The 14,284-nt window shown below is 43.6% G+C and overlaps 1 protein-coding gene across 3 annotated transcripts in view; it reads left to right on the plus strand.

Moving 5' to 3' along the window:
- zfhx3b (zinc finger homeobox 3b) overlaps positions 1-14,284 on the plus strand; it is a 191,193-nt gene that overhangs the window by 98,936 nt on the left and 77,973 nt on the right. For 2 of the 3 annotated variants that reach the window (XM_006780120.2, XM_006780121.3), the window contains 3 exons: positions 1,442-3,955; positions 4,072-4,651; positions 7,156-7,652. In XM_006780120.2, the coding sequence (XP_006780183.2) occupies positions 1,457-3,955; positions 4,072-4,651; positions 7,156-7,652 (3,576 nt within the window). In that variant the 5' untranslated portion in view covers positions 1,442-1,456. The remainder of the gene's footprint in view (positions 1-1,441; positions 3,956-4,071; positions 4,652-7,155; positions 7,653-14,284) is intronic. The other variant, XM_087838966.1, reaches the window with a different exon arrangement.

A 14,284-nucleotide genomic window follows, 5' to 3' on the forward strand; every position in this document is an offset into this window, starting at 1 on the left:
TAATCACACAGACCATGCTAGCAGAAATGTGTGTGTATTTATGGTTCTCTATTTAGTTTTACTTACTGCCCACAATTGACTCTTCATTTAGCAGGCCAAATACAAAATGAGGGTCCTTTATCATGACTTTTTTGTTTTGTTTTTTGCAGTTTGAGTGCACATAGGCTGGGGAGGTCTCAGGTATGTTGCACGGGAAGCAAGCCTCATCAGACATTCATGAAGAGGCAGACAGACATTATCAATCTTTCCTCTCCTTCAGTGCTTTATATGTTAGGGTGTGGGGTAGACTCCATTCTGATCGCAGCTGAAATTTGCATCCCTAAGTAAATAAGTAAATAAATCAAGTGCAAGCGGTGAATGTGCTAATCAACCAGGACATGGCAGTGAGCTCGGTGCCGGGAAACTTTGCTCATGTAATATTCAGTACTGTTGGGTTAAAGGGCAGCCCAGAGTTATTGGTTTCAGCGCGATTGCCCCCTTTAATCAATGTTGGCTGCATCCCTTTAATAAAATTATTAGCTCAGCAGTATCTTGCGCTATCATTTTATCTCTTCTGCGCTCTAAATTGCAGCCTGCGTTGAGTCTCTCAGATGCTCGGGGCATGGCCAGCTCCCGAAAGCTCAGCTCCCATTTATTATTTCAGAGGCAGAGGATGGCTGGAGTGTTTGAAACCAGGCTAAGCGTGGAGGTTATTGGATGCAAGATCTAAACACAGCTGCAGTGAAGTCCCAAACCAGCTTATGTGTTTTGGGTTCATAGAAAATACTGACTTTTATTGCTCATGTTAGCGTCCAGACAAATCTATCTCAATAATGCACATGAATTACATTCTTCTTCTATGTACACCACTGGAGGTGGAGTGGTAACAGTATTACTGTTAAGAATTTCTTTCTTTTTTTAGATACAGTTTTCCCTTTTTTTTTTTCCTTCTAGTTATGTAAATGTACGACATGCTGATGGGTGGCTTCTCAATGTCTAATTATCTCACAAGGAATCTATTTGATCCATTAAGTTAGACTGTTGCTGCCTTTTTTCTGACTGCAAGTTAATTAAAAACGGATGTAGGATTTGCAGAATATAAGATTAGGGGTGTTGTTTGGAAGGTGAAGATAAAAGATGGTACCTTTGTGATATGGCAGGAAGATGAATCATGGAAGTCTTATTAGTGCTTGTCTCAGGTATTGTGTTTAAGTGCCTAATCTAGCGTAATGAGCATGGTGTCATTTTTCCAATTATATCTCAGACTTTTGTCTCTTACGATACATCGCCATACATTCGCTTGTTTTTTCTTTCAAACCTTTTTTTTCCATTGTCTTCCTTTCATATTTATAAGTCTGATCTTTCCCTAATATACATAGCAAATAAATTATGTGCTGTTTGTGTGCTTACTGTCCCAAATACAACTTTAACCTCTTATTGCAATCATTTTGTGTCTCTGCAGGCCTGGATGCGATGAATGCCTCATGTAGGCATCAGCATGGACAGCTGTGAGTCTCCCGTGGTTTCTGGGACAGACGATGGGCTCGGCTCCTCCCAGCAGCAGCAACCACCTCAGCCCTGGAACGATCACAATAGCTCACAGGTCACCTGCACCAACCAGGCACCTTCCCTGGACCCGCTGTCTCTCTCTGGTCCCTACCCCTCTCAGTCCCAAAACTCTATTGCACCTCATGACAGGGTAAGAGAACTACAGTCTCAGCAGCAGCAGCAGCCAAAACAGACATCACCCCAGACCCACCGTGATAGCTCTGCCACAGGCCAGCTGCATCCCAGAGGAGAGGGTCTTGACGAAGAAGACCAAGAGGGAGTGAGCTGTGGAGAAGAGGAAGAATCTGAGGACTTAGATGAAATGGAGATTGACAACTGTTTCCCTAGTCTTCAACCTTTTCCTGGGATGCCAATAGCTTCAGGGGGAGGAGGTATGCCCACTCTTCTGCGACATCAGCCCACACAACAGCAGGGACCACCTGAGAGTGGGAGTGAGGAAGGGGAGGAGGAAGAGGAAGAGGAGAGTAGTGATGTGGAGAACCTGGCTGGAGAGATAGTCTACCAACCAGATGGCTCAGCCTACATTGTGGAGAGCCTCAGTCAGTTGATCCAAAGTAGTGGAGGCATGGTACCCGGCCTGCTTCCTACAAACTCTCTCTCGAGTGGGGGGAAACCAGGGGAACCTGCTGGAACTTCGTCCTCAGTTTACCCACAGATCATCAACACGTTCCACATAGCCTCGTCCTTTGGAAAGTGGTTTGGTAATTCAGACCAAGGTTTCCCCAATACCTCAACAATGGCAGGCCTTAGCCCTGTCCTGCACAGTTTCCGTGTCTTCGATGTGCGGCACAAAAGCAACAAGGATTACCTGAACAGCGATGGGTCTGCCAAGAAGTCCTGTGTATCCAAAGATGTTCCCAACAATGTGGATTTCTCCAAATTTGATGGGCTAGCCCTATATGGCAAGGGTAAGCCCATTCTCATGTGTTTTCTCTGCAAGCTGTCCTTCGGCTATGCCCGTTCCTTTGCCACTCATGCTGTCCACGATCACCGCATGACACTGTGTGAAGATGAGCGGCGGCTGTTAGGAGATAAGCATGCATCTGCCATTATCCAGGGCATTGGGAAGGACAAAGAGCCCCTCATAAGTTTCCTGGAACCAAAAAATAAGAGCACTCCTCTGCCATCTACGCTGCTCCCTCTTAACTCTGGACAGAGCTTCTATGGCACATTTAGTGGTGTCCATCTAGAGCCTGGAAGCAGCAGTGGGGGCAGTGAGACCCTCCTGAACAAAGACTCTGACTCTGGCCTCCAGCAACAGCAGCAGCAACAAACCCCATTAGGCTCAGTGCTTTCTCTTGGAGGGCTGAGCATTCCCAAAGCGCCCACTCTTACCTCATCCCCAGGCTCTGCCAAAGACTCCAGTGCCCTGCCCAAACAGGGAGGGAGAACAGAGGAGCATGCTGGGAAAGAGTTGGCTTGCAAGGGAGAAGATGGGAACACTAAGGGACATGAAAGCAAGGCACACTTATCCAGCCAGACCGGGGGCTCTGAGGAGGACGAGGAACTGTTATTAGGGGCAGAGGAAGATGAGGCAGAAAGCACTGCAATGGCCTGTGGTGGTAACAGTAGCAGCGGTGGGGGTGAAGCGGGGGAACCAGCTGTCTCAAACCAAAGCATTTCCAAATCTCCTTTATTAATGCCTAGTAGCACTCTCCAGCCTTCTCCCTGCACCTCTGCAGTCAGTTCCACACTTAACAGCAAAGCCCTTGCTTCCATTTCCTCCTCTGTCAAGGAAGAGGGTTCAACTGCAGATGGTGGAGGGAGGACCTCAGAGCTCCCTCTGAGCTTTAACTGCCAGGGACCTACTGTTCCCATGGCACTGGTGACAGCTGCCGTCAGAAGGAGCGAGGATGAAACTTCTGGCACTTCCTCCTCGCCTCTGTCCACCAATGCTGCTCCTGATGAAAGTGCCAATCGAGATAGTGCCACAGCTCCAGAACCAAATGATTGCCCTGCAGAGGGAGAGGAGGAAAATGGAGCCCTTCTGCATCATCACCACGTGCACCACCATCATCATCACCTCCACCCTTCATCTCATGGCCACTCGCACCCCCTCCCAGGGGGTTCCTGTGACATAACAGGAATGGGTGAGTGTTCACAGAACCATGGGCCCAGTGGCAGTGGAGTTAGTGGGGTTGAATGCCCTAAATGTGACACTGTTCTGGGTTCCTCACGTTCTTTGGGTGGTCACATGACCATGATGCATTCACGCAATTCATGCAAGACACTCAAGTGTCCCAAATGCAACTGGCATTACAAGTACCAGCAGACTCTGGAGGCCCACATGAAAGAGAAGCACCCAGACTCTGGAGGCTCTTGCGTATACTGCAGCAGTGGTCAGAGCCACCCTCGTCTGGCTCGTGGAGAAAGCTATACCTGTGGATACAAGCCCTTCCGGTGTGAGGTATGTAGATAACTTTTTGTTGATTTAGGTGCATGTTATATAGCAGCTAAGGATATTAAATTTGTGTCTGTATTATTTTATCACAGTTTAAGAAAAACGGATCTTGTATTTCGTAGGTGTGTAACTACTCCACCACCACAAAGGGGAACTTAAGCATCCACATGCAGTCAGACAAGCACCTGAACAATATGCAGACACTGCAGAATGGAGGCTCCATTGGTTCTGCACAGGACCAGGTGTTTGGACATACACCAGGAGGAGTGGTGGCTGTCCCGTCAGTCACCCAGGCCAGTAGCCATCACCCTCCCCACCACCATCCTTCACAATCCTCCACTCACATGTCCGGACCTTGTGGGGTCCCCTCCCCAACCAAGCCGAAGAGCAAACCTTCTTGGAGGTGTGAGGTGTGTGACTACGAGACCAATGTGGCACGGAACCTTCGTATTCACATGACTAGTGAAAAGCACATGCACAACATGATGCTGCTCCAGCAGAATGTGACTCAGATGCAGCACGGGCGACTTGGCTTGGGTGCTATGCCTTCGCCCTCTGAGGCTGAGCTCTACCAGTATTACCTGACGCAGAACATGAGCCTTCCACCAAGCCTCAAGATAGACCCAGCTGGAGCTGAGGCCCAGTTCCTGATGGGGAGCTTTCACCTTGATCCGAACATGGCTGCCTTGGCTCCTGCACTTGGTATGTCCCATTTGGTTCTCAAAAGCATTTCCCCACAAAAAAGAAAAAACAATGACTAGACCTTTTAGCTGAACTCTATCTTGATTCCTAATTTATTCATTTACATGAACACAAGACAATAATGCAAAATTTTATCAAATGAAAAACAAACCAAAACGATAAGGTGCAATACAATATGCTATACTCCGGCATATCACAGATTTGTACTTAGGCAGCTGCCTTGTTCTCATGCCATAAGATATGTGTTTACCAGCAATGGTAGAATGTTCTAGTGCACAAGGCCAGCATAACTATTTTTTTTTCTTATAATAAATGTGCCAGGCAGCATACAGAAAGCAAAAGATTATTTATTTCCCTACTCATGCAATCTTTTACAGGGCACTCAAATGACAGTGTGTTGATATGATTTAGCAGAATTTTGAAGCTCACTGTGTGATATCCATACAAGGTGATTTAGAAGGCCAAACATGTATAATCTACGCTTTTCCCCCTCCTTTCCACACAGTCAACCAGCCTTAGCTTTTTACTTTCAAACTGCTGCTGAACTTCACCACTGGAGTTCTCCGTTTCTTCCAAGTCAGTAATTTCAGCTATAAATTTAATCTTGGTCAAAGAAGGGAGGTTAGAGGCCTCAGCAAGGGTAATTCAGCAGCATAGCAAAGTGTTTGTAGGACCAGTTACAACCACACAGTTTGTACAGACTTGTTTCAACTGTCACCAGTTTGAAGACACAAACAAGAATTTATTGCTGTGACTAATTTTTTTTCCCTCTTCTGCCATCTGGTTCATTTTCCTGTGAGGTGAGTAGTAATAAGCATATTGCAAGAGAGGCAATAATTACACAGTCTGGGCCCATAAACTGCAGTAGTGTTATCCATGGTCACACTTTAAGGAACTCTTAACGCTATCATACACAAACACTCTGATATTAACGGTACCACCATATAATACATAAGGCTCAGTACGAGATCCCTAAACAAACAGACACAGAGGTGCACTTTTTATGCTCTCATTCTGGATTTCTTTTTCTTTCTTTTTTTTTTACTGTAGGGTGTATTTCTAAAGAGGTACAATTTATGGCAAGTGCTGACCTCAGGTTATATCAGCTTCTTTCTTATCCTCGCTCCCAAAACTCAGGACTACAGCCCTGATAAAGACAATACGACATCAAGAACAGGAGTTAAAGAGAGGTGCAACTTTTACTTCTCTGTCCTGAAATATGGTTACAGCACACCGTGGAGCAATACAACTGTCAAGTCAGATGGTTATATACCTAAAACATTTGTCTTGAAAACAGTCTGATCAAATGGAAAGATTCAGTCTCTTACCTTTTTTTTCTTTTCAAGAATCCACTAGCACCAAAAAAGGATGGCCTAATATACAGAGATCCACATTAAAATAGTTTGAATATAAAGCAGCCTATATTAAACAAAAGCTTGGTCTGATGACATGCAATCAAAATTTAGTTGTGAACAAGGGGTCTATGGTAAATAATGAAATCTTGATAGTAACAGACAATGAGAGAAAAGGGAAGTGCAAGGGGGGAAAAGCAGGTAGGTACAGTATAATGACATATGTGTGCATCTGTGGTTTTGTATGATTGAGCATAAAGAGCCATGACTGGGGAGCTGGGTCTGTGAGTGATTTCACAGGGCTTCTCAAAGGTCTCCCTCTCCTGGCTATAAAAACTCAGGTAATGGAGAAAAGTCCAAGAACAGGCTGCATACTGCAGCAATAAATAAAAAGAAGCTGCTGGAATTAATTTAGTGTAAAGCCAGGCAGGGTCAAGCCTGCATGCTCGGTCTGGCCAGTGAAAGATTAAAGATCAGCAAGTAAAGGCAAAAACACCGGCTCTTACCTCGTTTTTTTTAGCATTCATTTTTTTCCCAGACTCTACAGACATCAATTATGTGGTCGGTGTCATAAGATATGTGCTTGCAGTTTTTTGTGTTTTTTTCCCCCCTCTGCTCTATAGTTCGACTCAGTACCAAGCAGACTTAATCTGTTAGGTGTTAGAGGTAATCTGAAGAGAAAGGTGGAAAATAATCCAAGGAAAGTAGTGTAAATTAAAAAGAATAAAAAGCATCATTGTGTGAACAAGGGGAGTGGGGTTGATTCACAGTATTTTGAGCTTGGAAAGTCTTTACTGTAATTAGAAAACATGTTGCTTTTTTCTGTTAAACTTTAGAGTTGATTTACAGGTAGGAGATGAAAGAGCATCAGCCCAAACAGTCAAAATGTACATGTTCATTTTCTGGCATTGGAAGGCTTTTGTAGAAATGTCCAGGCGCTCTTGTTTCCTAGCTCAGAGCTATTTGTTGGCTATAGACAAACAAAAATGAGCATTATCCTTCACATAATATCATACCTACCATACACATTCTTTTAAGCATGTATTTACTTGAAATAGCGATCTAGACTGTATGCTTTGAATAGGTCTCAGCTGATGATACTGTTTTCTTCTCTTTGTTTTGTTTTCTCTTCGTGTGTTTGCTTTGTTCTAGTAGGTGGGGAAATCCCTATGGATGTGCGGCTAGGTGGTGGGCAGTTGGTGTCCGAAGAACTGATGACCCTGGGAGAAAGTTTATCGCAGACTATAGATCCTTCTCTCAAGCTCTTTCAGTGCGCTGTGTGCAACCGCTTCACCACTGATAACCTGGATGTGCTTGGCATGCATATGGGAGCTGAACGGAGCCTGCCGGAGGAGGAGTGGCGTGCCGTTGTTGGAGACTCGCATCAGTGCAAGTTGTGCCACTACACTACTCAGCTCAAGGCCAACTTCCAGCTGCACTGCAAAACAGACAAGCATGTGCAAAAGTACCAGCTTGTGGCCCACATCAAAGAAGGGGGCAAAGGCAACGAATGGCGCCTGAAATGTGTGGCCATAGGCAATCCGGTGCACCTAAAGTGCAATGCCTGCGACTACTACACTAATAGCCTGGAGAAGCTGAGGATGCACACTGTCAATTCCCGCCATGAGGCTAGCCTTAAACTGTACAAGGTCAGTGATCCACAAGTTTGTTTTTTATTTTTATTTTTTTTTATCAAACCCATTATTCAGCCTTGTCCTGTTCATGCAACACAACTGCCGATTTACAATTCTGTCATTAATGCATCATTTGAAGTGTTTTAATACAGACTCAGTGTCACATTTGACATTCTTTTTAGTCTTTGAACTTCAGAACTTTGTTTTGCTAAAAATGCAAAACAAATCTTAAAAACGAATCCCCGTTAAAGCAATGCTTCTTTGCAACACACAGTACATGTTTTAGCTTTGCACCGTTACTCGGTGCACTCCAGAGGAATGAATGAAAGCTTTGTCGTGTAGCTGTTGCCTTCCCAGTTGTCATATAGAAGCAGGGCCCCACTGCTGCAATGAGAAGAACATGCAGGACAGAACAGGCGTAGCTGTTTTGGAAGCTTGGGCCTGAATCACTTGGAGACGAATGAAGAAGTGTTAGGAGACAGAGGTTTGGTGCTAATACTCCTCGGAGCGGGAAAGGCTGAATTGTTCTCGACAGCCGTATTGATTTTTGCTGGACTTGGAGCTTCACCTTCTCCTCTAATCATTCCATAATAGCCAGTGGATGAACACTCTCCGAACAAATGGCCATAAATCTAACAGGCCTGATTCCACTTAGGTACCTATCCTGTGTGTCTGCGGCTTCGGCCACTCTGTGCTTAACCCAAACTGGCATAGTTGCGCACACACGCACAGATAACAAAACACATACCAACACTGACCAAACATACTTGCTATAAGCATACACTACACACACAACAGGATCCAACACAAAGCACTGAATGCTGCCTAATAGATGTCATCCTTATTTGTAATCTAGCTTCAGCATCCTTGTTTGAGTATTTAAAGAACTCAGTTGACAGGGCAATGGAGGTATTAAAAGGTATGTGAAAAATGTGCTACTTCAAGCATGGTGTTTTAACCGCATTAAAAACTAAGGTGAAGTGGTCATTTTGAACCTCTTCAAAAATCTTGTCCATTTGAAAGCATTTCAGCATTATGAGTGTATTGTATTGAAGTAACAGCAAAATCTAAAAAAAAAAAAATCAATTTTCATTTTTTCTTAAAGGGGAAGGTGTGAAGCGGGGCTTCTGTTGCTACTTTTAAAGAGGTCAGGAGGTGTTTAGCTTGTCATTCTGTGGTTTGCTCCATGACAAGAGTGATCACTGGGACATTTTTAGATTAGCGTTATAGCATTATAGCGTCCTTTCCAGCTTCATATTTATATTCTTGCACTATATTAAGAATTATTTTAATTCCCTTCAGTATAATCCTTATTTATCTTAAGGGGGTTTGGGTGCAGCCTCCTCTACCTTAAAGCCACCTTTCTTCTGATTGGCTGCCCCTTGCAAACTCAAGGTTTAAACTGCAGGAAGGCAGTGCTGCTGTGCTCATAGCCAGAGCTGGCTACTTTAAGGAACTCTTAATGCTATCATACACAAACACTCTGATATTAACATTTTAGTGTAAACACATAGTCTGTGAATTTGTCAGGTCAGTGCATGTGTTTCCCAGTCTTTGGTCATCCTCTCTTAACCTTAGCTTCTGGACTTACTGGGCCAAATTCCAATAACAGTCTCCCATTAGAACAAAATGGACCAGCTTTGGCTTACTTTCTCTCATGCTTACACCTTTTTGAGAAAGATCCATGTTTTGCTTTGCCGCATAGAGTATAACTTCTTCTACATCTTTGTGCTTCAACTGTAGTGCAAACCCCCAAAAATCTCCCCTATTTCTTTGTCTGTGCAAGTTTTAGGAGAGAAGAGACATATGTCACACTGCTCTTTGGGCTGTGGGGGATTAAATATGTACAACACATCCAGGCATGATCATTTTTTATGACTTAAGCCTCTTAAGATGGCTCCATATTTCTTAAAACCAATTGATCTTCTGACTGGGAGTATGTGCATTTGTCCAGAAATTACCTGCTCTCTCAAGAGAACATAGTGGTCTTTTTAAGCTCTTCTCATCCCAGACCTGACTCCAAAACCTAAATGTTCATGAGTCAACATGAATTAATACAGTGTTTTACGACTCATCAATGTTTAACGGACAAGCACATGGTTTTAAGGTTTTTTCACTGTACTGGCTCCCCACTTGACAATGTCAGTTTTCTTACCATTTTGAATTTACTGTCCTGGTAGAGATATTGACAGACATAAAACCACAGTGCCCTAAAAGCCTGTAAAACCAACTTGGTATATTATGCATGCGCAAAAAAAGAAAAAATCACCATTCATTTATGCTTCCCCAAAGAAATCTGATGCAAATAGCACCATTTTTAACCTTTTTGGGGAGAAAATAAATCATCAAGTCAGCATAAACAGGCTGTAAGATGTGGGAGATGCTTGGGACACTTCACCCAAATCAAACTGGTTTGCATTAAACAGGCCCTTTGTGTGCACAGCTCCATATAAATTGGAGCCTGTAATTACTGGAATTAAAAAGGAAGGTTTAAACTGAGGGCTAAGCTGGATGGGATAATTTGAGAGTCTGTGGTATGCGGCCCATATTAGGGCTTTCTAAAAATATCACCCCCACCACCCCATGTATTGGAATGTTCCAAAAGACCACAGAACGATCCAGCAAGTCATCCTGACCACTAGACCACCACACAGTGGGGGGTGATGCTCTTTTCCCCTGTGTACTGTGCTCTCAGTTCAGAGATACCAATTCTGAAGTCTGTGAGTTCTGCTTCAGTCCCCTGTGCACTGAAACTAACTTATACCTTCTCTTTTTCCCATGGATCATGGGGATTTTGGTCGCTCTGATGACAGCATGATGATCGCCCATCTGCTCACAGGATGGTCACTCCTAGAGAACCCTCCACTGGCTAATGTGATATAGATACAGCTTTCCACTCAGGCCTTGGGGCTTCACTGTGTTTTAGTGTGGAGGTGAGAGACTCATCTAGCTCCAGGCCCGACTGCCTTGGCCAGACAGAAAGGGTGGGGACTAACCAGGCCAAGCCACAGGCCTCAGCTTCCAGTCAAGGGTTGGGGGAAAGGGGAGGAGCATGGGGGTTAGCTGGCTACCTTCCTTGTCTCGGGGGCCGGTGCAATCGGCGGTAATTGAGATTGATTGGATGTTATTTTTCCTCTTGCAAATGTAGTCCATTAGCTTGGCACATGCATAATCAGTTTAGAGCGCAGTTAGCCGAATGTAATCATGTTCCTCGGTGTCTGCTAGCACAAAATCCACTCCAGATGCCGCTTGGCCATGGAAAGACGGGGGGGAAAGTGCCGTCACTATCAGATGGGGAATCTTTAACCAAGCAAGTCCTGAAATCCCTTCCTCTGTTCTGCTCCTTCCCTACTGAGCACAGAGGAGTGTTAAAAAATTCGACTCCCTCTTTTCTGCCTTACACAGCCGGTCGCAAGGACTGTCCCATGCCTTACCGTTAAGAACAGGGCTTTTGATCATATGTTCTGCCCATTAACGGACAGAAAACATCTGTGACTTGTGTAGAGTTACTGCTCTTATTTTACCCCTCAGTGCAATCCAAAAGAATCAGTGAACACTGAGGAAAGAAAATGTCCACACTCTGCAGAGAGCAAATAATCATGATGAAACATAATAGAGGAAAAGAGGCCGTAATGTAAATGAAGGGATTAGTGGTTACATGAAAAGGCATTAAGGTGTTTCACTGATGATGCTACTCAGCAGAAGCACTGGCTTCTCAGATGCGGGAATCCAAGCAATGATGACCGCTCCCTGTTAATGATCAGAACTACTGGGATTGACTCGAGTCTTCTTGGACTATGCATTGGAATGCAGTTGGAGAACAACCACAAATAGGTTATGGATTTGATTCCAACTCTGGAAAAATGTTGTAGTTTTGCAATCAAATAATGCTGATGTGTATTTTGGATGTGTACAGCAGTCTGGTTGATTTGGTCTTGGTCCAAGAGCTCTCTAGCGGAGAGTAAGGCATCTTATGGCATCCTACAGTAGGTAAGGTGGGTTTTTTGAATTGTTGTTAAGTTCTTGCTTTACTTGCTGACTGGGCTTGTCGTGATTATATCTTTCTCCCAGTGTCTTAAACTTTTCTCACGAATGTGCCCAAATTCTTACTCTCATTGCTATTAAGACAAAAATTATAACAGGTAATCTGAGGTGTCCAAAACTTGGGCGAGTGGGTGCCTCGCTTTACCCTCTCACGTATGACGCATTTCTCTGTGAGGGGGACTGGTAGGTGGTGGATGGAGAGACAGACAGGAGTGAGGGTGGTGAGGGGGGGGGTTCTAGAGGATACACTGCTAATTATCATGGCTAGCCTATGATTGTTCAGTAATAGTGCTCAGTGGGAAAGGTTGCAGCAGTTCCAGGAAGAGCTGAGCTCTGATTTACTGGTACTACCACTCTAATAAAGCGCTCACTGCACATCCTGGGAGACAGCCCATTCTCTCCTTTCACATGCACAAGTGTGTGAATGCACACACAAACAGACAGACGAACAGGCAGGCGCACACACAGAGCAGCCGTGTCATCTAAAATGCCATAGGGCACATGAAAGGTATCTTTTCAGTAGTTCATAGAGAAGTTCTGTGTCGGCCCCTGCCTCTGTTTACTCCCCAGTTAACATTGTTATGATCCAGAACTCTGGTTACACTCTTTGTTTCAGTAGTCACCTGCAGGGTCTTAAACTCTTGCATCTTACTTCAAACAAATCGCACTTACTCAGTGGTGGGTGAAACAAGGAAGGAGCATTACAGCACAGAGAACCAGGGTGGATTTAAGAGAGCGGCTGTTAGGCATGTAAGGGGGAGCTAGCAGGGGTTAGTGTTTGGCTGTGTGCAAAAATTTCACAACTCTTCTAGCTCCCACCCCTTGAGAAGGCCAGAGAAAGGGTCAGGCTTTGACCCGTGGCACAGCTGTTGCTGCTGGTGGTGTTGATTGTATGTGCACAGGCCCTACTGTGGGTGTTGCTGGGGCTTACTCAGTGACAGTGAATGAAAGCAAAAAGGGAGGAAGGAGAAAGCTCCTTTGACAGGGGAGGATAGACTTTTCTCAGCTCTCAGCTTTTTTCCCCCGCAGTTGCTAGAGTTAAAAATCTGGTGGATTATAAACCAGGTGCTCAGTCCGGGGTTTGTTTTAGATAGAGTGACACATTTTCTGTGTTCTTTGGTAATTTCCTGTTCCTAAAGCTCTTTGTGTTTTGATTGTCTGCCATTATGTTATTTTTTTTATTTGTTGTTATATGACTTTTTTATGTGTGTGTTTTTGGGCAAGAGAGAAGTGCATAAAGTGTAGGTTATGGGTTTGTTAAAGTAAACAGATATGAGGCACAGGTTTTTGTGACTAGGTTCATTGGTTTCAGACAGAGATAAGCTCCACTTTGCCTCACTGTAGATTTACACCACAAAGCACTTGCCTAAAGTGACAAAACCGCTGTGCATCTCCCACCAAATTTGGAGGGGTTTTTTTTTCAATTAAGTAATTGTTTAAAAAAATATTGTTACATTCACTTTTCTTTCTTTCTTTTGCTTTTTTTCTTCTTTTTTTTCAATTCTACAGTGGAAATCTTTTTTCCAAAAGTAACTCAAAACATGGAGAGTGAAACTGTGGAGATGTGGATTTGCATAAAGTTTTATATGTGCTTTTATTTAATTTAAATTTTATTTTTTAGGGGGGATTCCCAGCTAAGTCCTCTTCCTGCCTGTTAGAAATTCTTGAACCTCACTGCAGAGCTGTTAACATTATTACCAACACACTGATTCTCTCACTAAATCAAAAGGTCAGGCTCCCAAGCCCATAAAGCCTTCCCAGCTTCAATTTATTTAAAAATTTTGCAATTGTGACAGTAAAACAGTAAAATGAAGTTCTTAATTTGATCGTAGGAGATGGAGAGATTATTGAGCTAGCATTTACATCTTGGACAAACTTCTCACCTGCTAAAGTTCTGTAAAGATGATATTTCAAGCGAGTTGTTTCTGTCTTTCTTTACTAATTCCACAAAACCTTACTTCAAAGGTGCCTGGCAATGATATACCTTTTTGTTTTTAAAATGACCCCCTTATCAGCCTCTATAATCAGCAGTTTTTACAGTGTCTTTGAACATATATATTTGATAGTCATATTTTTTCTTCAAAAAGACCCTTATATCAGTCCATGTAATCAACAGCTTCTGCAGTGTCTTCGAATCTATAAATTTGATAGTCAAACTGCAGTAAAATGAGTTGCCATGTGGACTGACTGTCATCTGAAAATAAGTAAATTGCTGTAAATCCCCGGCTTGAAGTAAAGACTTTATTCGTTATTCTCACAATCAGTATTCTGCAGTATTCTGAAAGTATTTATGGTTTCCATCTGATTTCCACAAGACATTAATAGTAGTGCTGACGTTAATTCTCTTCTATTTTGGAAATATGACTAGCCTAGACAGCAGTTTAACAGAATTTCTTTTTCTTAAATGTTGCTGTGTGTGATTCAGAAAGCAGAATTTCCTGCTCATATACTTATGATGTATTGTGAGTGCATGCAAAACTGCTATGTGGCTCTTAGCTCGACTCAGTTGAGTTTCAGACTTCAAGTTCTTTAGGTCCAGTTGGTCAACAGATCAGGTGGTGTATAGCCACCACACCTGAAAGACCAACAGTGTCAGTTTACAG

Source organism: Neolamprologus brichardi, chromosome 1, assembly GCF_056152115.1.
Source record: "Neolamprologus brichardi isolate AB-2024 chromosome 1, ASM5615211v1, whole genome shotgun sequence".
NCBI lineage: Eukaryota > Metazoa > Chordata > Actinopteri > Cichliformes > Cichlidae > Neolamprologus > Neolamprologus brichardi.